At 48.1% G+C, this 27,182-nt stretch overlaps 1 protein-coding gene across 1 annotated transcript in view; it reads left to right on the top strand.

Moving 5' to 3' along the window:
• The window catches only part of scospondin (subcommissural organ spondin), an 85,639-nt gene continuing 58,457 nt past the window's right edge, over positions 1–27,182 (top strand). The window contains 31 exon segments of the mRNA XM_038997230.1: positions 1–53; positions 1,287–1,496; positions 1,670–1,752; positions 1,966–2,136; positions 2,555–2,778; positions 2,941–3,043; positions 3,246–3,404; positions 3,563–3,648; positions 3,768–3,893; positions 4,074–4,230; positions 4,364–4,604; positions 4,874–5,015; positions 5,850–5,976; positions 6,138–6,310; positions 6,535–6,753; positions 6,914–7,079; positions 7,272–7,518; positions 8,876–9,083; positions 9,327–9,421; positions 9,791–10,047; positions 10,542–10,676; positions 19,442–19,644; positions 21,205–21,332; positions 21,600–21,709; positions 22,001–22,150; positions 22,417–22,510; positions 22,853–23,022; positions 24,809–25,045; positions 25,396–25,575; positions 25,914–26,090; positions 26,884–26,984. Coding sequence (XP_038853158.1) covers positions 1–53; positions 1,287–1,496; positions 1,670–1,752; positions 1,966–2,136; positions 2,555–2,778; positions 2,941–3,043; positions 3,246–3,404; positions 3,563–3,648; positions 3,768–3,893; positions 4,074–4,230; positions 4,364–4,604; positions 4,874–5,015; positions 5,850–5,976; positions 6,138–6,310; positions 6,535–6,753; positions 6,914–7,079; positions 7,272–7,518; positions 8,876–9,083; positions 9,327–9,421; positions 9,791–10,047; positions 10,542–10,676; positions 19,442–19,644; positions 21,205–21,332; positions 21,600–21,709; positions 22,001–22,150; positions 22,417–22,510; positions 22,853–23,022; positions 24,809–25,045; positions 25,396–25,575; positions 25,914–26,090; positions 26,884–26,984 — 4,932 coding nt within the window.

Genomic DNA, 27,182 nt, shown 5'->3' with positions numbered 1-27,182 from the left:
ATGTGGACTCTACTGATGTCTCTGCTTGGACTGCGTGTGGTGATGGTGATGGGGTAAGAACTGACCACCGTAGAGTCTAAGAGAAAGGAAACACAATTTATATTGCTTTACATTACATTTACTAAACTATATATCCATTGGAAGGGGTACTTTTTTCCGACAAGTTAATCATATTTACAAATCGTTTTCCCTTTGTTTTTACACCATGCTTCCCTTTTTTTCACTTAAATTCTTTTTCACTCCTCTTTTGCTCAGTTGGTAGAAAAATCGAATAAAATCCTATTTTATTTGTCACGTAGGGCTACACAGTTTACAGCTTGTATAAAAGGTGCAGTGAAACGCTTGTGCGATAGCTCCCTTAACATTGCAGTACAATAATCAATAATAATAAAGAAAAAATAGAAGAAGGTAGTATCCAAAGTAATAAACTGATATGTAAACGATAGGATATACAGTATAGATTACGAGCAGTTCAGATTATAGAGCATAAGATAGGATAAACTTTAATGTCCCCAAGGGGGAAAATTGTCTTAAACACCCAGTATTGCTGTATACAAAATAGACACTGTACATTACACACTCAACATAATATTGCCTGTTTCCCAATATACACATTCACCACTTCTCATATAGCCATATACATAATACATATTGCACATTTAGTCAGTGACCTACTAACACAGCCCAGCATTACTTATTGCTGTTCAGGTATTTGATGGACAAGGGAATGAAGGACTGCTTATACCTGTTCAGCATGTAGGGACCCTATAGCGTCTGCCTGAGGGGAGGAGCTGATAGCCTCCTCAGAGTGAAGCACAGGGGATGGGGTCTGAAATAAGTTTCTGCGTGAACGGTGTGTTCAGAAATAGTCTGCAGGGATGGATGCCGCCTCACACACATTGGCCTTCATGGCAGTTTGTGTCAGGAGGCAATTAGAGATTTTAGTTGGACTGATAAATTGCCGAGCCAGACTGTGATGCCATATCTCAGGATAATCTCTTTGAACGCATTTTAGAAAGGGAGCATTATTTTCTACGCAGGAAATAGAGGCGTTGTTGGACTCTGGTGCAGACACTCCCTACTTGGACCTTCCAGTTAAGCACACCGCCCAGCTAAACACAAGCATGGCGCTTGCAATGCCAGGAAAGTGGGTTGGATTCTTTGGACCACCCATATGTAAAATGTATGCATGCATGACTCTATGTCACTTTGGATAAAAGTGTCTGCTAAATGGCATCTATTATTATATTATATTATTCATTTCATGTTGTTTATCACCACCCCAGGCACTGGTGTGAACACACAGTGGAGGAAAGAGGGGACCGGATCATTTCCCCCCGTCTTCAGCGTGAGGTGGACTGTTCCAAGGTGTACCAATACAACACGCAGGACTGGAGGCTGGATGTGGATAGGATGCGCCACAAGCATGGGGGGGATGACGGCATTGCACTGTACTACAAACAACTGGGTCGCAAGGCAGTCTGCTTCTTATACAAGTGAGGAGATGATTACTATGACTCCAAAAATGTACTATAACACCAAAATGTTCAGTAATGATATGAAAGCTGCAATGACTTGAATGTATAAGAACAAAATGAAGATGCCAGCTATTGAGTGTATTGTGTGTTGCCTTGTGCAGTAATACATATACTGTATGTGTTTTGAGCAGACCCGCTGAGATGGAGACCCAGAGGGTGAATAAGACTGTGAGGGGGTGCTGCGAAGGCTGGGGAGGACCGCGCTGTTCACAGGGTAATAACAACTTACTATACAGTAGTACTATTCACTTTCGATTGACGCCATGTGTGTCCATCTTAATGATTACATTGGCTATTAGTAGACTTCTGACAGCAGGTGGAACAAAAAAATGGACTGCATATTGAGAAGAATTCAACACATTTCCTCATCATTCTGTCTGACTAGCTCCGTTTCTCTCTCTCGTACTGTCCCCCGTTTCTGGTCCAGGCGTGGGTGTGCGGGGCCACTGCTACTCCACATGGAGCTGCGAGGACTTCCCAGGGGTGCACAACTCCTCTCTGATGCCCATGGAGCAGTGCTGTGGCAGCCTGTGGGGCCTGAGCTGGAGGAACGCGTCTGACCAGACCTGCCTGTCCTGTACCTACACCCTGCTGGCTGGTCAGTGCTGTAGGCTGTACCGCTCTCCACAGCGCCGCCCTCTCTGCCACAGAGGAAAATTGTCTAATTGAGAACCAAACACTGCTCTATATTCTCTAATGGCTTTGCATGTCTAATGTACTTGATAAAGATCACTAGGAGGTCTAGATTGTCAGATGTTTGTCTCGTGGGGTTAAAGGCTGAGGTTCTTGGGAACATTTATCAGAGGAGATGGTTATAAATATGTCTGCCAGTTAAAGACAGGCAGTTATTCCTTTGCGGCCTTGACGTGGAGCTGCTTTGAGTCAACATAATGATTCACATGTGAAGATGAAGAGTAAGGAATCTATTCAACACTCTCCGTTGACTTTTCCTCTCTCCATTTCTCTTCATTTCTCTCCATTTCTCTCCCCGACTCTATCCATTTCTCTCCTCTTAGACTCCCAGTCGTCTCCCCTCGTGCGGGGGGGTCATTTGGGGAGCGCCCGGAACCCCCAAGGCTCGGCCACCTGTCTGAGCTGGGGAGGGGCTCACTATCGTACCTTTGACAGAAAGCACTTCCATTTCCAAGGCGACTGTACGTACGTCCTAGCATCGTCTACAGATGGGACATGGGCTGTGTACATCAGCACTGTGTGTAACGGTCGGGGAGACTGCAGCAAGGTACAGTAGCTTCCGATGAGCTGAACTATCACTCCTTGTCTCTCCACTGTGTTAGCCTATGGGTGGAGTGTTCTCCCACAAAGTAGCTTGTTGGATGCTATAGAATGTGGAGCGCTTTGGGTTGAATAAAAATGCATCATTTCTGATTTGTCATTCTCCCAGGCGCTGAGGATGATGCTGGGATTAGACCTGGTCTCTGTTCACCTCAGGAACCTAACATTAAATGGATTGGTAGTTCCTCAAGGAGAACCGCTCTTTCAAAATGGTAATTCCAACACCCTCTAGTCAGAACAGTTGAAACGCTTGACTACTCCATTCCTTCTCTTCCGTCTGTCAGTTCTGACATTGTTGCCAAGCAAGCTCACATTCACCTTCACACAATACCCCCTGTTTCGTTAGCTAGCCTTTACCATGACAATTTTTTTTACCATGCTTTCCTTCCCTCCCCTCACTGTGTCTGTGTACAGGAGTGAGTGTGCATTGGCTGGGGGACTTTGTGTTTGTGGAGAGCGGTCTGGGGGTGCGGGTGAAGTTCGACATGGGCTACACCGTCTACCTGACGGTCACCACAGAACACCTTGCCACCACCAGAGGGTTGTGTGGAGTCTATAACAACAATGCAGACGGTGAGGGGACCAGACAGGGGCTTCCTAGCTTCCTTTCCTTATCTCCTTCCCTTCATGAGTACTGATTGCACCTTACTGATCTTAAGGCTATGACAATGTTGGAACACTAGTGACTTTTTCTCTGTGGTCCTTCAACTATCTTTCCTGTGTCCTCATAGATGACTTCACCACAATGACTGGGAGTGTATCGGAGTACGCTGCCAGTTTTGGGAATTCGTGGCGAGTGCCTGACCATCAGACTGAGGCATAGTACCATCTGAAAACTAGGCTAAATATATACAGTAGAGCCTTCAGAAAGACTTGAGCTTTGAACGTTTTAGGCATTCTGGGTCATTTAGTTCTCCCTGCCTCCATGTTTCTCAGGGTTGCAACGACGCAGCAGAGCTAGGCCACAGCTGTGATGTCACAGGGGACTCTGCTCTGCGCAGGGAGGCAGAGTCAGTGTGTCACCGGTTGCTGGAGAGCCCCTTTACACAGTGTCACCACAGGGTGAGGAACTCCAACATAAGTCATGCTTTGTGTTAACATGCACACACACAAACACGTACAACTCACTTTCCATATTACACAAACAGATTTACAACAATATAATATAATATTTCAGCAATGGTATAACAATGGTAACCAATAATCCTGCTGTGAAACCCATGACTTTGCCTTTCTGGTCAGGTGGACCCAGCGGCCTACATTGACACATGTCTGTACCTGCACTGCAGCCTGGGGACCAGAAAAAGAGAGGACGCCACGTGTGATACTCTGGCCAGCTATGCCCGCGAGTGTGCCCAACAACACGTCATCATCAGCTGGAGGAGCTCAGGACTGTGTGGTAAGGCCCCACAGCCCCCTCCAGACCTCCAGTATTGGAAAGTACCAGGAAATACCCATTCTCTGTTAGGGATGAACTTTCTTTCTCTCTCTCTCTCTCTCTCTCTTTCGCTCTCTTTCTCTCTCTCCCCCAGGGCGTGTGTGTCCGCGGGGGCAGGTGTTTTCCGACTGCGTGTCCTCCTGCCCCCCTAGCTGCTCTTCCCCTCAACCCCCTGCCTCGGGCCAGTGCAGGGAGGAGTGTGTAGGGGGGTGTGAGTGCCCCTTTGGGCTCTACCTGCACCAGGGGCTCTGCCTGAGGAGAGACGACTGCCCCTGTTTCCACCGCAGACACACCTACCAGTCAGGAAACACCATCCAGCAGAGGTGCAACACCTGGTGAGTGGCTGGAATTACATGTCCATTATTGGAGGTGTCCTGAAAATGTGGGCAGCCAATGTTATTCTTAAAAGCTTAAAGGGGTCCTCATTCATTAATATGTTTTTTTTTTATGTCCTCTCTTCCGACCCATCCCTCCCTATCACCCCCCTTCATACCTTTCTTTTCTCTCTCTCATTGTCTCTCTCTCTCACCCCTCTCCGACAACCCCCCCACTCTTACTTGCTCCCTCTAAATCTCATTCTCTCTCTCTGTGTCCCCCGTCTCAGTGTGTGTCGAGCAGGTGCGTGGCAGTGTTCAGGGGAGAGGTGTGCTGCCCAGTGCAGCCTAATGGGTGGTTTGCAGGTGTCTACCTTCGACAAGAAGAGGTACTCTCTGCAGGGAGGGGACTGTGGCTTCACTGCCATAGAGGTAAGATGCCATCAGGAACCGTCTCTATAGTAACTGGATATAACTGAAAGTTAACCCATAAGAGTCTAAGCCGGGGGAGGGGTGGGGGAGGGGGTGCTAGTAAGCTATATGGAATTGTTTAAAGAAACAACTGACATGTACATGTTCGTGAGAGTGAAACCTTTACACAGAGGAGTCATATTGGTATGTAGCTCAAATGGTTCGGACGTTACAGACAGAAGTTGGCAGATCGGCTCTACCGACTTCAGACGAGTCCCAAGACACTTGTGAGGGTCGTAGAGCAAAACGGAGAACACCATCATGTTCATGAGAGTCTCATCTTTCCATTGAGATGAAAAATGGTTTGTAGGCCAAACCGTTCGGACTCTACAGACAATTTTGTAAGAAGACCGATTTTCGGGATGTCTCATGGTCTGACAAACATCGCTCTAGCTCTGTCACTTTTCAACGCAGATGCGGAAGTGTTACGTAGGCGGATGCGATGGATTGAGGCACAACCAATGCAAAAACAAATATCTCTAGCTTAAACTGACAGATTTCTATGGGGATTTGTGTATTATGCTAAGTTAAAGGCACATTTCCTGTAGAAAGTGTCACTCAAGACATCATCTGACATTTTTCCTTTGTCTTATTACATATTGCTCCTTTAGAATCTGTCAGTATCAAACCCCGATGGCTCTCGTGAAAAGTTATGCTTTTGATTAGCTGTTAGTTAATTGGAGACATCTTAAGTTTTTCTTCCTGAAATTTGAAGATCACCAAGACACATCTATGTGTCTTTGCTAGTGTCTAAGTCTGTTTATTAGAGGGAAAACATTTGTTGTGTATATGCAGGACTTTGTGGACAGGAAGCTGGTAGTGAGCATTCGAGGTGGAGAGTGTGTGGTGGGTGGCGGACAGGGCTGTCTGAGAGAGATATCTGTCACCGCTCTACGTACCACAGTGACCATCACCGACACAGGTGGGCTGACATAACTTCTGTTTATTGCCATTGCATTGGTGTTGTCTGGAATGTGTTTTTAATCAGTCAATCACTCAATCAACCAATCAGTTTGAACTGGCTGGTGCAGCACCCTCTATGCAGGAAAACAAAATATGTGATGCTTTGTTGTCCTGTTCCAGGTGCAGTGACCCTGAATGGCCAAAGGGAGGCGCTGCCAGTGGTGACGGGGGACTTGGTGGTGCGGAGGTCCTCATCCTCCTTCCTGGTGGTCCAGACGTTCGGGGCACAGCTCCTGTGGCATCTGGACGGGCCCCTGGCCCTCATCACCTTGCAGCCTGGCTTTGCTCACAAGGTAAAACTCTACCTTGCTCCCACTCTAACTTAATTCTTTACCAAACCAAGGTCCTGACTCTCTGGTTGTGTTTACACAGGCAGCCCAATTCTGATCTGTTGCTCAATTATTGTCAAAAGATCTGATTGGTCAAAAGACCAATTATTGTCAAAAGTTCAGAATTGGGCTGCCTGTGTAAATGCATCCTCTGTGGTGGTATTGAATTGATGTGTGTTTTCCTCCAGATCCGAGGGTTGTGTGGTACATTGACTTGGAATCAGCACGATGACTTCACCACTCCCGAGGGGGACGTAGAGAACACTGTCTCCTCCTTCGCTGCTAAGTTCACCACAGGGGACTGTCTTCCCCCCCAGGATGCCCCGCTGGACCCCTGTGGCTCCTACGGCCAGAGGAGACAGTACGCAGAGATTGTCTGCTCTGTCATACACAGCTCTGTGTTCCAGGTGTGTGTGTGTGTGTGTGTGCGTGCGTGTGCTGCTCAATACAAAACAAAAGCACTGTCTTGTCTTCCAAGTAAAATTGTCCATTTTGACAGTGTTTAAATGTAAAGCTCATTCCAACAATGAGTGTATTTCTCCATCTCTCTCTCTCTGGTCTCTGGAGGCCTGTCATGACGTGGTGGAGAGGGAGCCCTACCTGCGTCTGTGTCTGACCGAGGTGTGTGGCTGTGGCCCCCAGAGGCCCTGCCAGTGTACCGTCCTCACCGCCTACGCCCACCACTGCGCCCAGGAGGGCGTGCCTGTCAGCTGGCGCAACCACACCTTCTGCCGTAACAGCCAATGTTTATATACCTAATACGCTACACAATGTTCCAATGTCAGTGGGAGGTTTGACTATCGTCTGGAATATTGGGGGCACAATCTGTGTAATGTCAAAGGTTCTGAAAATGATCAGTTAAACACTCCGATCAAATATGAAAACATACATGTTCGTTTTCCGATACTCTTCCACTCTCCTCCAGCGGTGCAGTGTTCAGGGGGACAGGTGTACCAGGAGTGTGGTTGGCCATGCGGTGGTTCCTGTACTGACCTCCGGCAGGGCTGGAGCTGTGAGCAGAGCAACCGGAGCTGCGTGCCAGGCTGCCAGTGCCCTCCAGGCCTGGCACAGGATGACAAGGGCCAGTGTGTGCCCGTCTCCATGTGCCCATGCATGCGGGGAAACAAGCTGTACCAGCCTGGTAGTACCGTCCATAACAACTGCAACACCTGGTTCGTGCCTAGGGGTCAAGAGTCAAATGACTTGTTGAATGCCCTGGTTTATCATTTCCCCACTCAACCCAACAATGATCCTGGGCTTTTTAGTATGTTTCATTGTCTTCTTTTTCTCTTTACTGAAGATGTTGCATTGCAGCACTTTCTTTTGAGACACAGGGTGACTTGGCTGACCTGGTGTCTACCCGATAATTCTTCAGACACCAGATACAGACCCAAGCAATATCCCTATAATTCTAACCTTACAGATGGAAAGAGAGAGAAAGAAAAATTGAGCGAAATAAATAAATAAAAAGCAGAGAGAAGGAAAATTAGATACAGAATGGCATAATAATTAACTTAGTTACCCGGTCGATTTTTACGATCTCTGCCATAAACGCTGTGTCTCTTTGTGACCGACACGGCATGTGAAGGCGGCACAGCGTGTGAAGGTCTTTATCGTCTGAAGCTGGTGAACAGCTCTCATAAATGGAAGGTAGGCATGAGTCAGCAGAAGTTATCTTTGACCTCAGGGCAGATAGGCCTAAGGCAGATACAGAAATACTTTGTCTACCAATGGAACCATTGGAATTTGTAGACGCCGTAGACTTTGTTGAATAGCTTTGTCGCTAAAAATGGGATGAAAACTAACATTGTGTCAACCGTGTGGTCGTTCAAGCTCAAATTAGTTATGGCGGTGAAGGGCCATTGTTTAACGCAGTAGTGCGTTCATTGTGCAAACTATTCACTTCCTGGTGACACTTTACCATAGGGGTCCATATATAAACCTGCGTTCATTAATAAATAGTGAATAAATCTTTTATACACCTTGATATATGTCTCCATATACGTTGAGGTTTTTTGCAAGCAGTGGCATGATATGGTACTGTGATATGTAAATGGGTAAACTTCCAATGTGTTATCCGTTTGTTCGTCCCTCATCCAATCTCAGTGGTGTAAGAGCTCTGATGAAATCACTCTATGGTCTGCTCTCTGCTGCGTCAGGATAGGTTGATTTCATTGCATTTCTTTGCCACATAACAGCAAAAGTCAACGGGCTGGTGCATAATGGTTATATAGCCCTGAACAGCAGTCCTTTACTTGCCACCCTAACTGACATTTTAATTACCCGTTTGAAATTAGTGTGGTAATGTGGAGTTTGTATTCAGCTTTAGGATTGGCTTAGATAATTAAAAGATTGACCTGTGCACATGTACCTTGAGTGTGGTGTTGCACAAGCTAGTGCCCCCCCCCCCCCCCCCGCCACACACACACACACACACATACACACACACCCACACACATACACACACACACACACACTTATTTCTCTGTCTTTATCTCTCTCCCATTTACTTTCCTCCCCTCTCTGTAGTGTGTGTGAGCGTGGGGTATGGAACTGCACAAAGGAGGTGTGTCCAGAGGTAGCCCAGTGTCCAGGCTCTTTGGTCTTCTCTCCACGCTCCTGTCTACTCACCTGCTCCAGTCTGGACGCACCGGGACAGGCATCCCCTGGACCCCCAACCTCCCCCTGCCAAGAGCCCCGGGCAGGCTGTGTCTGCCCCCAGGGGACCGTCCTGCTGGTGGGTCCCTCCCTCCTCCTACCTGGATGTTCGTTCCTCCCATCTCAGCACATAGAGAATGAAGTAGAAATGTCTCAGCAATTAAAGATTACAATGAATAACTCCAGACACAAACTAAGCATTAAAACTTGTCACCCCTCAGCCATAGACAATCAGCTTTATTATTGCAGATAGATTATGGCTTCTATCAATGTAATTGTCTGCATTATTTCCGTTCCCGTATATATTTTCCTGCCACCCCAGGGCAGTCACTGTGTCCTCCCAGAGCAGTGTCCGTGTCACCATAATGGTCGACTGTACTACAACAATGACACAATCACCAAAGACTGCAACACGTGGTAAGCACCTAGGTTAACACGTGTTTAACAAATGGGAGCAATAAACGGTTCACTTTATAACCATAAAGAGCACTAGAACTCTGAATGGCAATACAGTGAATCTTAAAAGGATAGTTCAACCCAAATTCTACATTTCTCAGTTAGCTATATACTGTGCAAAAGTGGTCTGAAGTCCATGTCCATGATGTCTGATCTGATGAAGCTATTAAACTATATGCACTAGGAGAAATCTGCAGGCCTCGATCCAAAATGATTACAATACATTGGCACTATGGAATTAAATGGTACCAATATTTCAAACGCTTTAAAACAAAATGCACATCAGTGTCTCTAACTCCTCGTTGCCTGGGATTTGGGCTTTCCCTACAGCATATGCAAAGAGCGCCGCTGGCACTGCGGCCAGTCCCTATGTGCGGGGACCTGTGTGGCAACGGGTGACCCTCACTATGTGACGTTCGACGGACGCTGCTTCTCCTTTCTGGGCGACTGTGAGTATGTGCTGGCGCAGGAAGCGGGCGGTCTGTTCAGTGTGACGGCGGAGAACGTGCCCTGTGGCAGCACGGGGGTCACCTGCACCAAGTCAGTCAGCCTCAGTGTGGGCAACACCGCCATCCACCTGCTAAGAGGTAAGGGAGGGACGGGGGGTATGGGGAGAGAGTGAGGGAGAGGAAGGGAGGGAGGGGGAGAGAGGGAGGGAGAGGAAGGGAGGGAGGGGAGAGGGGGAGGGAGGGAGAGAGAAGGACAGAATGGGAGTGGGAGAAGAGAGGGAGGGAGGGGGGTGGAAGGGGGTAGGGGTAAAGGGAGGGAGCAGGGACGATAGGGGGGGTAGAGGTAGGGAGGGAGGGAGGATGGAAGGGGGAGGGGTAGACGGAGGGAGTTGGGATGAGAGGGAGGGAGGGATGGGGGATAGAGGGGGAGGGTAGAGGGAGGGAGTTCTGATGAGAGGGAGGGGGTAGAGGTTGGAGGGTGGATGGATGGTACGTGAGAGAAGGTACTTTGAGAGATATAAATACAATGTTGCATGTCATAAAGTCACTCCTCGTGATGTTAGCTATAAACATATCAGGATGAAAACAATACAGACTAAAGAAGTTAACCATTATGTCCCTGTGTGTGACAGGTAAAGCCGTGACAGTGAATAGCATGCCTGTGACTCTACCCAAGTCGTACTCTGGCAGCGGTCTGACTCTGGAGAGAGTGGGTCTGTTTGTTTCCCTCTCCTCCCGCCTGGGGGTCACTCTGCTCTGGGACGGAGGTAGGGAATACCAAGACACACACAACCACACACACACACACACACACACACACACACACACACACACACACACACACACACACACACACACACACACACACACACACACACACACACACACACACACACACAGACACATACAAACACACACACACACACTGGTGATCATTAGTGGAGCAGGTTGAGAGCTTCAAGTTCCTTGGTGTCCACATCACCAACAAACTATCATGGTCCAAACACACCAAGACAGTTGTGAAGATATGCAACTGTTCAGGGAAGTCAGGAACCAATACACAAAGTCAGTCAGGAAAGCAAAGGCTAGCTTTTTCAAACAGAAATTTGCATCCTGTAGCTCTAACTCCAAAAGGTTTTGGGACGCTGTAAAGTCCATGGAGAACAAGAGCATCTCCTCCCAGCTGCCCACTGTACTGAGGCTAGGTAACACGGTCACCACCGATAAATCCATGTTAATCGAAAATTTCAATAAGCATTTCTCTATGGCTGGCCATGTTTTCCTTCTGGCTACCCCAACCCCGGCCAACATCTCCGCACCCCCCGCAGCTACTTGCCCGAGCCTCCCCAGCTTCTCCTTCACCCAAATCCAGATCGCAGATGTTCTGAAAGAGCTGCAAAACCTGGACCCTTATAAATCAGCTGGGCTAGACAATCGGGACCCTCTCTTTCTAAAATTATCCGCCGCCATTGTTGCAACCCCTATTACCAGTCTGTTCAACCTCTCTTTCGTATCGTCCGAGATCCCTAAAGATTGGAAAGCTGCCGCGGTCATCCCCCTCTTCAAAGGGGGTGACACTCTAGACCCAAACTGTTATAGACCTATATCCATCCTGCCCTGCCTTTCTAAAGTCTTTGAAAGCCAAGTTAATAAACAGATCACTGACCATTTCGAATCCCACCGTACCTTCTCCGCTGTGCAATCCGGATTCAGAGCTGGTCATGGGTGCACCTCAGCCACGCTCAAGGTACTAAACAATATCATAACCGCCATTGATAAAAGACAGTACTGTGCAGCCGTCTTCATCAACCTGGCCAAGGCTTTCGACTCTGTCAATCACCGTATTCTTATTGGCAGACTCAATAGCCTTGGTTTCTCAAATGACTGCCTCGCCTGGTTCACAAACTACTTCGCAGACAGAGTTCAGTGTGTCAAATCGGAGGGCCTGTTGTCCGGACCTCTGGCAGTCTCTATGGGGGTACCACAGGGTTCAATCTCTGTATATATCAACGATGTCGCTCTTGCTGCTGGTGATTCTCTGATCCACCTCTACGCAGACGACACCATTCTGTAAACATCTGGCCCTTCTTTGGACACTGTGTTAACTAACCTCCAAACGAGCTTCAATGCCATACAACACTCCTTCCGTGGCCTCCAACTGCTCTTAAATGCTAGTAAAACCAAATGCATGCTTTTCAACCGTTCGCTGTCCGTACCCGTCCGCCCAACTAGCATCACTACTCTGGACTGTTCTGACCTAGAATACGTGGACAACTACAAATACCTAGGTGTCTGGCTAGACTGTAAACTCTCTTTCCAGACTCATATCAAACATCTTCAATCCAAAATCAAATCTAGAATCGGCTTTCTATTTCGCAACAAAGCTTCCTTCACTCACGCCACCAAACTTACCCTAGTAAAACTGACCATCCTACCGATCCTCGACTTCGCCTCGACTTCGACTTCGTACTCAGCAAATTGGATGTAGTCTATCACAGTGCCATCCGTTTTGTTACCAAAGCGCCTTATACCACCCACCACTGCGACCTGTATGCTCTAGTCGGCTGGCCCTCGCTACATATTCGTCGCCAGACCCACTGGCTCCAGGCCATCTATAAATCTATGCTAGGTAAAGCTCTGCCTTATCTCAGCTCACTGGTCACGATAACAACACCCACCCGTAGCACGCGCTCCAGCAGGTATATCTCACTGGTCATCCCCAAAGCCAACACCTCTTTGGCCGCCTTTCCTTCCAGTTCTCTGCTGCCAGTGACTGGAACGAATTGCAAAAATCGCTGAAGCTGGAGACATACATTTCCCTCACTAACTTTAAACATCGGCTATCTGAGCAGCTAACCGATCGCTGCAGCTGTACATAGTCCATCTGCAAGTAGCCCACCCAATCTACCTACCTCATCCCCATATTGTTTTTATTTACTTTGCTGCTCTTTTGCACTGTCATGTTTTGTCTTTTGATTATCATGTCTTGTCCCTGTGCTTCCCTTCCATTTGTCTCCCTCTGCTGGTCTTAGTAGGTTCTTTCCCTCTCTCTTCCCCTCCCTCTCTTCCTCTCTCGCTCTCTCTCTATCGTTCCGTTCCTGCTCCCAGCTGTTCCTCATTCTCCTAACTACCTCATTTAATCTTTCACACCTGTCCCCTATTTTGCCCTCTGATTAGAGTTCCTATTTCTCCCTCTGTTTTCCGCTTCTGTCCTTGTCGGATCTTTGTTTGATGTTTGCTGTTCCGTGTCCTGGTTCCGCCCTGTCGTGTTTTTGCCTTCATCAGATGCTGCGTGTGAGCAGGCGTCCTGGTTCCGCCCTGTCGTGTTTTTGCCTTCATCAGATGCTGCGTGTGAGCAGGTGTCATCTAAGATATATCCAGGAGTACCGTTTTGTTTAAGTTTGGAATAAAGACTCTGTTTTTGTTAAGTCGCTTTTGGGTCCTCATTCATCTGCATAACAGAAAGATCCGACCAGTATGGACCCAGCGACTACGGATTCTCGCAACACTGCCATCGAGATCCAGGGAGCAATGCTCGGCAGACACGAGCAGGAATTGTCTGCTGCTCGTCATGCCGTTGAGACCCTGGCCGCTCAGGTTTCCAACCTCTCAGGACAGTTTCAGAGTCTTCGTCTCGTGCCACCTGTTACTTCCTGGTCTTCCGAGTCTTCGGAACCTAGGGTTAATAACCCACCATGTTACTCTGGGCAACCCACTGAGTGCCGCTCCTTTCTGACCCAGTGTGATATTGTGTTTTCTCTCCAGCCCAACACATACTCACGAGAGAGAGCTCGGATCGCCTACGTCATATCACTCCTTACTGGTCGGGCTCGGGAGTGGGGCACAGCTATCTGGGAGGCAAGGGCTGAGTGTACTAACGATTATCAGAGCTTTAGAGAGGAGATGATACGGGTTTTTGATCGTTCAGTTTTTGGGAAGGAGGCTTCCAGGGTCCTGGCTTCCCTATGTCAAGGTGATCGATCCATAACGGATTACTCTATAGAGTTTCGCACTCTTGCGGCATCCAGTGACTGGAACGAGCCGGCGTTGCTCGCTCGTTTTCTGGAGGGACTTCACGCTGAGGTTAAGGATGAGATTCTCTCCCGGGAGGTTCCTTCCAGCATGGACTCTTTGATTGCACTCGCCATCCGCATAGAACGACGGGTAGATCTTCGTCACCGAGCTCGTGGAAGAGAGCTCGCGTTAACGGTGTTTCCCCTCTCCGCATCTCAACCATCTTCTCCCATCAGCTCAGAGACTGAGCCCATGCAGCTGGGAGGTATTCGCATCTCGACTAAGGAGAGGGAACGGAGAATCACCAACCGCCTTTGTCTCTATTGCGGTTCTGCTGGACATTTTGTCATGTCATGTCCAGTAAAAGGCCAGAGCTCATCAGTAAGCGGAGGGCTACTGGTGAGCGCTACTACTCAGGTCTCTCCATCAAGATCCTGTACTACCTTGTCGGTCCATCTACGCTGGACCGGTTCGGCTGCTTCCTGCAGTGCCTTGATAGACTCTGGGGCTGAGGGTTGTTTTATGGACGAAGCATGGGCTCGGAAACATGACATTCCTCTCAGACAGTTAGGGAAGCCCACGCCCATGTTCGCCTTAGATGGTAGTCTTCTCCCCAGTATCAGATGTGAGACACTACCTTTAACCCTCACAGTATCTGGTAACCACAGTGAGACCATTTCCTTTTTGATTTTTCGTTCACCTTTTACACCTGTTGTTTTGGGTCATCCCTGGCTAGTATGTCATAATCCTTCTATTAATTGGTCTAGTAATTCTATCCTATCCTGGAACGTTTCTTGTCATGTGAAGTGTTTAATGTCTGCTATCCCTCCTGTGTCTTCTGTCCCCTCTACTCAGGAGGTACCTGGTGACTTGACAGGAGTGCCGGAGGAATATCATGATCTGCGCACGGTCTTCAGTCGGTCCAGAGCCAGCTCCCTTCCTCCTCACCGGTCGTATGATTGTTGTATTGATCTCCTTCCGGGGACCACTCCCCCTCGGGGTAGACTTTACTCTCTGTCGGCTCCCGAACGTAAGGCTCTCGAGGATTATCTGTCTGTTTCTCTCAACGCCGGTACCGTGGTGCCTTCTTCCTCTCCCGCCGGAGCGGGGTTTTTCTTTGTTAAGAAGAAGGACGGTACTCTGCGCCCCTGTGTGGATTATCGAGGGCTGAATGACATAACGGTTAAGAATCGTTATCCGCTTCCCCTTATGTCGTCAGCCTTCGAGATGCTGCAGGGAGCCAGGTTCTTTACTAAGTTGGACCTTCGTAACGCTTACCATCTCGTACGCATCAGAGAGGGGGACGAGTGGAAAACGGCGTTTAACACTCCGTTAGGGCATTTTGAATACCGGGTTCTGCCGTTCGGTCTCTCTAATGCTCCAGCGGTCTTTCAGGCATTAGTCAATGATGTACTGAGAGACATGCTGAACATCTTTGTTTTCGTTTACCTTGACGATATCCTGATTTTTTCACCGTCACTCGAGATTCATGTTCAGCACGTTCGACGTGTACTCCAGCGCCTTTTAGAGAATTGTCTCTACGTGAAGGCTGAGAAGTGCGCCTTTCATGTCTCCTCTGTCACTTTTCTTGGTTCTGTTATTTCCGCTGAAGGCATTCAGATGGATCCCGCTAAGGTCCAGGCTGTCAGCGATTGGCCCGTCCCTAAGTCACGTGTCGAGTTGCAGCGCTTTCTCGGTTTCGCTAATTTCTATCGGCGTTTCATTCGTAATTTCGGTCAAGTGGCTGCCCCTCTCACAGCTCTGACTTCTGTCAAGACTTGCTTTAAGTGGTCCGGTTCCGCCCAGGGAGCTTTTGATCTCCTCAAGAAGCGTTTTACATCCGCTCCTATCCTTGTTACTCCTGACGTCACTAAACAATTTATTGTCGAGGTTGACGCTTCAGAGGTGGGCGTGGGAGCCATTCTGTCCCAGCGCTTCCAGTCTGACGATAAGGTTCATCCTTGCGCTTACTTTTCTCATCGCCTGTCGCCATCGGAACGCAACTATGATGTGGGTAACCGCGAACTGCTCGCTATCCGCTTAGCCATAGGCGAATGGCGACAGTGGTTGGAGGGGGCGACCGTTCCTTTTGTCGTTTGGACTGACCATAAGAACCTTGAGTACATCCGTTCTGCCAAACGACTTAATGCACGTCAAGCTCGTTGGGCGTTGTTTTTCGCTCGTTTCGAGTTCGTGATTTCCTATCGCCCGGGGAATAAGAACACCAAGCCTGATGCCTTATCCCGTCTCTTTAGTTCTTCTGTGGTTTCTACCGACCCCGAGGGGATTCTCCCTGAAGGGCGTGTTGTCGGGTTGACTGTCTGGGGAATTGAGAGACAGGTAAAGCAAGCGCTCACTCACACTGCGTCGCCGCGCGCTTGTCCTAGTAACCTTCTGTTTGTTCCTGTCCCTACTCGTCTGGCTGTTCTTCAGTGGGCTCATTCTGCCAAGTTAGCTGGCCACCCCGGTGTTCGGGGTACGCTTGCTTCTATTCGCCAGCGGTTTTGGTGGCCTACTCAGGAGCGGGACACGCGCCGTTTCGTGGCTGCTTGTTCGGACTGCGCGCAGACTAAGTCAGGTAACTCTCCTCCTGCCGGTCGTCTCAGACCGCTTCCCATTCCTTCTCGACCATGGTCTCACATCGCCTTAGACTTTATTACCGGTCTGCCTTCGTCTGCGGGGAAGACTGTGATTCTTACGGTTATCGATAGGTTCTCTAAGGCGGCACATTTCATTCCCCTCGCTAAGCTTCCTTCCGCTAAGGAGACGGCACAAATCATCATTGAGAATGTGTTCAGAATTCATGGCCTCCCGTTAGACGCCGTTTCAGACAGAGGTCCGCAATTCACGTCACAGTTTTGGAGGGAGTTCTGTCGTTTGATCGGTGCTTCCGTCAGTCTCTCTTCCGGGTTTCATCCCCAGTCTAACGGTCAAGCAGAAAGGGCCAATCAGTCGATTGGTCGCATTTTACGCAGCCTTTCGTTTCGAAACCCTGCGTCTTGGGCAGAACAGCTCCCCTGGGCTGAGTACGCTCACAACTCGCTTCCTTCGTCTGCTACAGGGCTATCTCCGTTTCAGAGTAGTCTTGGTTACCAGCCTCCTCTGTTCTCGTCCCAGCTCGCCGAGTCCAGCGTTCCCTCCGCTCAGGCTTTTGTCCAACGTTGTGAGCGCACTTGGAGGAGGGTCAGGTCTGCACTTTGCCGTTACAGGGCGCAGACTGTGAGAGCCGCCAATAAACGTAGGATTAAGAGTCCTAGGTATTGTCGCGGTCAGAGAGTGTGGCTTTCCACTCGTAACCTTCCCCTTACGACAGCTTCTCGCAAGTTGACTCCGCGGTTCATTGGTCCGTTCCGTGTCTCTCAGGTCGTCAATCCTGTCGCTGTGCGACTGCTTCTTCCGCGACATCTTCGTCGCGTCCACCCTGTCTTCCATGTCTCTTGTGTCAAGCCTTTTCTTCGCGCTCCCGTTCGTCTTCCCTCCCCCCCTCCCGTCCTTGTCGAGGGCGCACCTATTTACAAGGTACGGAAGATCATGGACATGCGTTCTCGGGGACGTGGTCACCAGTACTTAGTGGATTGGGAGGGTTACGGTCCTGAGGAGAGGAGTTGGGTTCCATCTCGGGACGTGCTGGACCGTTCGTTGATTAATGATTTCCTCCGTTGCCGCCAGGGTTCCTCCTCGAGTGCGCCAGGAGGCGCTCGGTGAGTGGGGGGGTACTGTCATGTTTTGTCTTTTGATTATCATGTCTTGTCCCTGTGCTTCCCTTCCATTTGTCTCCCTCTGCTGGTCTTAGTAGGTTCTTTCCCTCTCTCTTCCCCTCCCTCTCTTCCTCTCTCGCTCTCTCTCTATCGTTCCGTTCCTGCTCCCAGCTGTTCCTCATTCTCCTAACTACCTCATTTAATCTTTCACACCTGTCCCCTATTTTGCCCTCTGATTAGAGTTCCTATTTCTCCCTCTGTTTTCCGCTTCTGTCCTTGTCGGATCTTTGTTTGATGTTTGCTGTTCCGTGTCCTGGTTCCGCCCTGTCGTGTTTTTGCCTTCATCAGATGCTGCGTGTGAGCAGGCGTCCTGGTTCCGCCCTGTCGTGTTTTTGCCTTCATCAGATGCTGCGTGTGAGCAGGTGTCATCTAAGATATATCCAGGAGTACCGTTTTGTTTAAGTTTGGAATAAAGACTCTGTTTTTGTTAAGTCGCTTTTGGGTCCTCATTCATCTGCATAACATGCACACCAGTATCACTACTTACACACCATCATCTGCTCATCATCATCTGCTCATCTATCACTCCAGTGTTAATCTGCTAAATTGTAATTGCTTCGCTACTATGGCCTATTCATTGCCTTACCTCCTCATGCCATTTGCACACACTGTATATAGGCTTTCTTTTTTTTCTATTGTTATTGACTGTACGCTTGTTTATTCCATGTGTAACTCTGTGTTGTTAGTGTCGCACTTCTTTGCTTTATCTTGGCCAGGTCGCAGTTGTAAATGAGAACTTGTTCTCAACTAGCCTACCTGGTTAAATAAAGGTGAAAAAAAGGGCACGACAAAGCCTATTCCCCCTCAGGAGACTGAAAAGATTTGTCATGGGTCCTCAGATCCTCAAAAAGTTATACAGCTGCACCATTGAGAGCATCCTGACTGGTTGCATCACTGCCTGGTATGGCAACTGCTCAGCATCCGACCGCAAGGCACAACAGAGGGTAGTGCGTACGGCCCAGTACATCGCTGGGGCCAAGCTTCCTGCCATCCAGGACCTCTATACCAGGCGGTGTCAGAGGAAGGCCCTAAAAATTGTCAAAGACTCCAGCCACCCTAGTCATAGACTGTTCTCTCTGCTACCGCATGGCAAGCGGTACCGGAGCGCCAAATCTAGGTCCAAGAGGCTTCTAAACAGCTTCTACCCCTGAGCCAAAAGACTCCTGAAGAGCTAATCAAATGGCTACCCAGACTATTTGCATTGTCCCCCCCCTGCTACTCTCTGTTCATTATCTATGCATAGTCATTTTAACTCTACCTACATGTACATATTATCACAATTACCTCGACTAACCAGTGCCCCCGCACATTGACCCTGTATAGCCTCGCTACAGTTATTTTACCTATCTATTTACTTATCTACTTATCTCCTTATATGTACTTGTCTGCTTATCTATCTTATCTTATGTTTCTTAAAACTGCGGTGTTGGTATAGGTCTTGTAAGTAAGCATTTCACTGTTAGGTCTACACCTGTTGTATTCGGCGCATGTGACAAATACAATTTGATTTGATTGACTGTGACCATTGCCTGTGATCATTGACTGTGACAATTGACGGTGATCATTGAAGGTGACCATTGATGGTGACCATTGATGGTGACCATTGACTGTGACCATTGACGGTGACCATTGACTGTGACCATTGACTATGACCATTGACTGTGACCATTGACGGTGACCATTGACGGTGACCATTGACTGTGATTATTAACAAAGCAAACATAGTCTGAAGTCCTGCCCATTCTCCTCCACTCCTCTAGGCATGCGTGTATACGTGCGTCTCGCGGCTCACCTGAGAGGGCGAGTGGGGGGTCTGTGTGGGAACTTTGACGGGGACACAGAGAATGACTTCACCACGCGTCAGGGTAGTGTGGAGTCTACAGCCGAGCTGTTTGGCAACTCCTGGAAGGTCAGCCCCTCCTGCCCGGATGTTCAAGACCAGGACCTTCGAGACCCATGCACTGTGAGTGGCACACACGCACGCACGCACGCACGCACGCACGCACGCACGCACGCACGCACGCACGCACGCACGCACGCACGCACGCACGCACGCACACACACACACACACACACACACACACACACACACACACACACACACACACACACACACACACACACACACACACACCTTAACTTCTCTGGGATATGTGGGACGCTAACTTCTCTGGGATATGTGGGATGCCAGTAAAAATGTAGCGCGCCAAATTCAAATAAATTACTATAAAAATCTAACTTTCATGAAATCACACATGAAAGACACCAAATTAAAGCTACGCTTGTTCTGAATCCAGCCAACATGTCTGATTTCCAAAAGGATTTACGGTGAAAGCACACCTTGAGATTATGTTAGGTCAGTACATAGCCACAGAAAAACACAGCCATTTCTCCAGCCAAAGAAGCAGAAATAGAGATAAAATTAATCACTTGATGATCTTCATCAGATGACACTCATAGGACTTCATGTTACACAATACATGTATGTTTTGTTCGGTAAAGTTCATATTTATATCCCAAAATCTGAGTTTAGGCGGGACGCTACTGTCTCACTTGGCCAAAAGCCAGAGAAAATGCAGAGCGCCAAATTCAAATAAATTACTATAAAAATCAAAATTTCATTAAATCACACATGAAAGATACACTGGTGGGAATCCAGCCAACATGTCAGAATTCAAATAGGCTTTTCGGCGAAAGCAAACAATGCTATTATCTGAGTTAGCGCCATAGTAAACAAAGAGAGAGAAGCATATTTCAACCCTGCAGGCGCGACACAAAACGCAGAAATAAAAATATAATTCATGCCTTACCTTTGACGAGCTTCTGTTGTTGGCACTCCAATATGTCCCATAAACATCACAAATGGTCCTTTTGTACGATTAATTCCGTCGATATATATCCAAAATGTCCATTTATTTGGCGCGTTTGATCCAGAAAAACACCGGTTCCAACTTGTGAAACGTGACTACAAAATATCTCAAAAGTTACATGTAAACTTTGCCAAAACATTTCAAACGACTTTTGTAATACAACTTTAGGTATTTTTTAACGTAAATAATTGATCAAATTGAAGACGGGATGATCTGTGTTCAATACAGGATTAAAACAAACTGTAGCTAGCTTTCTGGTCATGCACCTCTTCGAGTGACCCTCGTTCAAGATGGTCGTACTTCTTCATTACACAAAGGAGAAACCCTCAACCAATTTCTAAAGACTGTTGACATCCAGTGGAAGCAGTAGGAACTGCAAGAAGGTCAATTAGAAATCTGTAGTGACCTCAAAAAAAAAAGAATCTGAATGGTTTGTCCTCTGGGTTTTGCCTGCTAAATAAGTTCTGTTATACTCACAGACATGATTCAAACAGTTTTAGAAACTTCAGAGTGTTTTCTATCCAAATCTAATAATAGCATATCTTATCTTCTGGGGATGAGTAGCTGGCAGTTTAATTTGGGTATTTTTTTCATCCAAACGTGAAAATGCTGCCCCCTATCCTAGAGAAGTTAACCTTTGTCCCCTGTTCCAGATCAACCCTCACAGGGTGACGTGGGGGAGGAAGAGGTGTGCTGTCATCACCCAGGACCTGTTTTCTCTGTGTCACCCTGAGGTGCCCTACCAGCAGTACTATGACTGGTGTGTCTTTGATGCTTGTGGGTGAGTTGCTAACCTTTAAATCACAAACTGGGAAGGTGCTATTAAGGATTGCATAGCTTCCACAAATCTAACAATGCATCAGTCCAAAAGGGTCACACGTCCTAAAACAAAATTGATAGCAGAACAGGTTAAATAGAGGTAAGAGCGGTTATTACATATTTAGGTCAAGTTTATAACACCAGTATCCTATTCCAATACAGGTGTTTAATATGCTAATGACTCTTTATGAAGCACAATGTGTTAATCCCTGTTCTCTGTGTGTGTTAGATGTGACTCTGGGGGGGACTGTGAGTGTCTGTGTACAGCCATCGCTGCCTACGCTGAGGAGTGTAACCGGCGTGGTGTCTACATCCCCTGGCGGTCCCAGGAACTCTGCCGTGTGTACAACTTCTCTTCTTGACACACACACACACACACACACACACACACACACACACACACACACACACACACACACACACACACACACACACACACACACACACACACACACACACACACACACACACACACAGATTGGACATTGACACTGATTGAGCAACATTCATTTGAATTGGATAGACCTTGGATAGACCTTTTTACACATGTTTACACCCTGCGTGACAAAATGCAAATGAACTCTTTCCATTCCTCCCGCCCTCTCTCCACCCTCCTCCTCCTCTGTGTAGCCCTGCAGTGTGAGAATGGTCTGGTTTATGAGGCCTGCGGGCCGGCTTGTTCTCCCACCTGTCCCAGTGAAGCCCAGAGCCCTGACTCCCAGTGTGGAGCCTTCTCCTGTGTGGAGGGCTGCTTCTGCCCCGCGGGCACTCTCCGCCACAGTAAGACAACAAGGGCTACATCTCAATCCAGTTTAGAGTTCCTTCCCGTCTGTCATCATTCACACCGGTCCTGGAGAGCGCCTGGGGATGTGCAGACTTTTATTCTACCCCAGCATTAAGACACCTGGTTCAACTTATCATGGACTTCCATTCGGGGTGTTGATTAGATGCGATGTGTTAGTGCTTAGCTGGAACAATACCCTGCACGCCCCAGAAACTCTCCCTGTTTTATCATATCCTTGCCCTGACTCCGTCTCCCCCTACAGGTGAAGGCTGCGTGGCGCCCTCGCTCTGTCCGTGTGAGTGGGCAGCCTCTGTTTTCCCACCCGGGGCAAGCATCACCCAGCACTGCCAGAACTGGTCAGTCTGTCCCCTCACCTATCGGCTCAACTCATAAACCATCACCCGTGTCGTGTGAGGCCAATTTGACATGTGGGCTTTTCATTTGGGGTGTTAAAACTGATACTTACTAACACATGGCTCTCAGTTCAGCTAGACTGATTTTGTCATTTTACACACCTGAGAGGAACATTTTATTAGTTGTGTGAATATGTTTTGTGGTAGGTTCTGTGGCTGGGTGAATGAATAGAAAGGATACTAACTTCGATAGTAAGTCCTGTTAGGATTTGCCCTGTGTGTTTATGTCTACCTGGAAGGTGTTTTTATGGGTTTGATGTATTCTGTATATCTGCGGTCTTCCAGCTCATGTACTGAGGGCTTATGGCAATGTGAGGGCTCCCCGTGCCCACCTCCCTCCTCCTGTCAGGAGTCAGAGTTCCTGTGCACGGGGGGACGCTGCGTCCCCTCCCTATGGGTGTGTGACAACGAGGACGACTGCGGTGACGGCTCTGACGAGCTGTGCCCGTCCACCTGTGCCCCGGGGCAATACCGCTGTGCCAGCGGGCCCTGTGTGGACCTGGCGCTGCGCTGTGACGGGCACCCGGACTGTGCCGACCAATCAGACGAGGAGTTCTGTGGGCCTGCCACCCCTATGCCCCTGTGCCCGCCGGGGGAGTTCCAGTGTGCCAGCGGGCGCTGCCTGCCTGCCAGCCGCGTGTGTGACGGACGCCTGGACTGTGGGTTCGCTGACGGGTCTGATGAGCAAGGTGGGTGTGATTGGAAATGTATGTCTGTCTAGTGTCCATAAGTGTGTTTTTGTACTCGATGTGTGTAGGTGTCTATTATTGTCTAATTTCATATTAGTATTAACAAGCATAGGTGTGTAGAGTGCATTCGGAGTATTGAGACCCCTTGACCTTTTCTACATTTTGTTACGTTACAGCCTTATTCTAAAATGGATTAAATTGTTTTTTTTCATCATCAATCTTCACACAATACACCATAATGACAAAGAAAAAACTGTTTTAAATCAATATTTTTTAAATGGGGAAATAAGTATTCAGACCCTTTACTCAGTACTTTGTTGAAGCACCTTCGGTAGCGATTTCAGCCTCGAGTCTTCTTAGGTATGATGCTACAAGCTTGACACACTTGTATTTGGGGGAGTTTCTCCCATTCTTCTCTGCAGATCCTCATGTTCTGTCAGGTTGGATAGGGAGCGTCGCTGCACAGCTATATTCAGGCCACTCAAGGACATTCAGAGACTTGTCCCGAAGCCCCTCCTGCATCTTGGCTGTGTGCTTAGGGTCGTTGGAAGGTGAACTTTCACCCCAGTCTGAGGTCTTGAGTGCTCTGGAGCAGGTTTTCACTTTGCTCCGTTCATCTTTCCCTCGATCCTGACTAGTCTCCCAGTTCCTGCCGCTGAAAAACATTCCCACAGCATGATGCTGCCACCACCATGCTTCACCGTAGGGATGGTGCCAGGTTTCCTCTAGATGTGACGCTTGGCATTCAGGCCGAAGAGTTCAACCTAGGTTTCATCAGACCAGAGAATCTTGGTTCACGGCCGGTTGTGATACAGCCCGGGATCGAACCCTGGTCTGTAGTGATGCCTCTAGCACTGCGATGCAGTGTCTTAGACCGCTGATCCCGTATTATGGGGTATTGTGTGTAGATAGATGAGATTATTATTGTAATTGTATTTTTTTGTACTTTTTACCCCTTTTTCTCCCCAATTCCGTGATATCCAATTGGTGGTTACAGTCTTGTCTCATCGCTGCAACTCCCCTACGGACTTGAAAGAGGCGAAGGTCGAGAGCCATGCGTCCACCGAAACACGACCCTGCCAAGCCATGCTGCTTGGAAACACCGTACAGCTGGCGACTGAAGTTTGTGTGTATGCGCCACAAGGAGTCGCTAGAGCGTGATGGGACAAGGACATCCCGGCCAGCCAAACCCTCCCCTAATCTGGACTATGCTGGGCCAATTGTGCGCTGTCTAATGGGTCTCCCGGTTGCGGCCGGCTGCGACACAGCCTAGGATCAAACCTGGGTCTGTAGTTGCGCCTCAAGCACTGCGATGCAGTGCCGTAGACCTGCGCACTCGGGAGGCAGAGGAGTTATTATTTTTTTTGAATAAGGCTGTAACGTAACAAAATGTGGAAAATGGGAATGGGTCTGAATACTTTCCGAATGCACTGTATGTTCGTGTCTATAACCATTTCTGTTCATGTATACGTTCCTTAGATTTTGTACTTTACATGTATGAGTCTATTATTGTCTTTCCCCCTCAAGTTCAAGTGTTTTTGTGTGTGGTCAGAGTGTGGGGTGGTGTGTGGCCAGGGGGAGTTCCTGTGTTCAGGGGGCCTCTGTGTGCTCTACCTCCACCGCTGCGATGGCCATGATGACTGTGGGGATCTGAGTGATGAGAGGGGGTGTGTGTGCGCCCCGGGAGAGTTCCAGTGCCCTGGGGACCAGTGTGTCCCCGCAGACAGGGTGTGTGACGGCCACAAAGACTGTCCCTCTGGCACCGATGAAGCCGTCTGTTCAACCGAAGGTACGTGAATCTTTACAATCAGTCTTCACTATCACTTGAAAACAATAGACATATTGACATGACACATTTGACTGCGATGTGTAATTCATTAAAAACAGGTTGATATTGACTGATACATTACGAATGACACATTCCTAGATATTACACATTTTCAAACAACATTGAGAGCTCTGAGGCCTCTGGAAACACCATCTGACAGGCGCGCGGGTCTGTGTGAGTGCATGCATGTACCTGTGTGTATGCAATAACATTACAATAACTGGTGGGTGCTTATATTTTTCCTATTTCATGTGTTTTTTGCATGTCCAAACTCCCCCTGCGTGGTGGCTAAACCTTTGTTTCTGTGACAGTGACCTGTGCCCCTGGTCAGTTCCTGTGTGCTGATGGCACCTGTGTGACACCCACCAAGCTATGTGACGGGGTGACAGACTGCCAGGGCGGAGAGGACGAGGACCAGAACAACTGTCAACCAGTCACCATGGCCCCAGTTACCATAGCAACACCCATCAACCCGACTTCACCCACTTCTGGTAAGAGCAACAATACTGTTGAGAATGTCAAGAGGGAAGGCTGGCACTCTGCCCAAGAGTTACTCAACAGTGTTTGCCACACAACTCCAACTCCAACCACCACCATAACTCCTACCACAAGGCACTGCTGAAAGTATTGGATAGGTATCTGCAGTATGGACTTATTTCTCATCTGGATTGCTGGGTGAAATATACTTCATATTGATTCACACAACCATATTGCATCATACAAATATACCTCATACAACCATCTTAACCTCTCAGATCTATAAGACCTCCATAGCTAGGTGCCTTGTGGGTAAGGGCCAAACTGACCCCCCCCCTCTCTCTTACCCCAGCCTGCCAGCCTTATGAGTTTGCCTGTGCCAATGGGCAGTGTGTGCCCCGGGCGTGGCACTGTGACGGGGAGACGGACTGTTTGGACGGGAGTGACGAGCAGGGCTGTCCCCGGGCGTGTGGCCCCGGCCAAGTGCCATGTCGCAGTGGTGACCAGTGTGTGGACTACCAGCAGCTATGTGATGGGATACCTCACTGTAGGGACGCCTCCGACGAGAGTGTGGACGACTGCGGTTAGTAATGCACCTGATGGAAAATACATGAAACATACAGAACCAGACAAGGGTTTTTCTTAATTTTTTTGACTATTTTCTACATGGTAGAATAATAGTGAAGACATCAAAACTATGAAATAACACATATGGAACCATGTAGTGACCAAAAAAGTGTTAAAACAAATGAAATATATTTTAAATTTGAGATTCTTCAAAGTAGCCACCCTTTGCCTTGATGACAGCTTTGCACACTCTTAGCATAAATTAATGAGTAGGTGTGTCCAAACTTTTGAAAGGTACTGTATATCGTGCTGACACCTACTGGATAGGAACCATACTGTATAATACATGCATATTAACACTAATATATGCAACATATATTTACAGCAAATATACACACACCAACACGAGTACATGCATCCCATAAATGAATTTTAACAGATGTTTATAAAAAAGAGCACCATCTGGGGTTTTTTAGGCTCTACAAGGATCCCACCTTGCCCTGGGAGCTTTCCATGTGACAACCGCACGTGTGTGAACGCGACTCAAGTGTGCAACGGTGTGGCCGACTGTCCACACGGAGAGGATGAGCTGGTGTGTGGTGAGTTGTGAGAGGAAAAGAGAATCTAACACGATGCATCACTTAGAGACAGGGAGCTCTGCAAACCTTGTTTCAGATGGTCAATTTCAATGACTTTTCAATGTCGTTTTGATTGAATTGTGTCCATAGTCTGTGGTTGTATTGTCCTGTAACTAGATAAGACCAGTCCACCCCCTGCTCTCCCTGGCGATAAGAACAACAGTCACATCTGTCCTGAGTTCACCTGCCTGGACGGATCGTGTGTCTCCTTCAAAGCAGTAAGATTCCCCTAACCAAACATTTTACTTCAGTGCTTTCTGACATTGAACAAAACAAATGCTTCAGGCCAAAAATACGCAGCACAGTATAATATCTTACCATGTCATTCATTTGTATATACCTGGGTCGTGTTCATTAGGACATTCAACAGTAAAAACATTTTACAACAGAAAACATTTCAGTTTCAGTCCTTTTTC

The sequence above is a fragment of the Salvelinus namaycush genome, chromosome 7, assembly GCF_016432855.1.
Source record: "Salvelinus namaycush isolate Seneca chromosome 7, SaNama_1.0, whole genome shotgun sequence".
NCBI classification, from domain to species: domain Eukaryota; kingdom Metazoa; phylum Chordata; class Actinopteri; order Salmoniformes; family Salmonidae; genus Salvelinus; species Salvelinus namaycush.
Note: the sequence above shows the minus strand (reverse complement) of the source record. Positions and strands in the feature narration are given on the sequence as shown.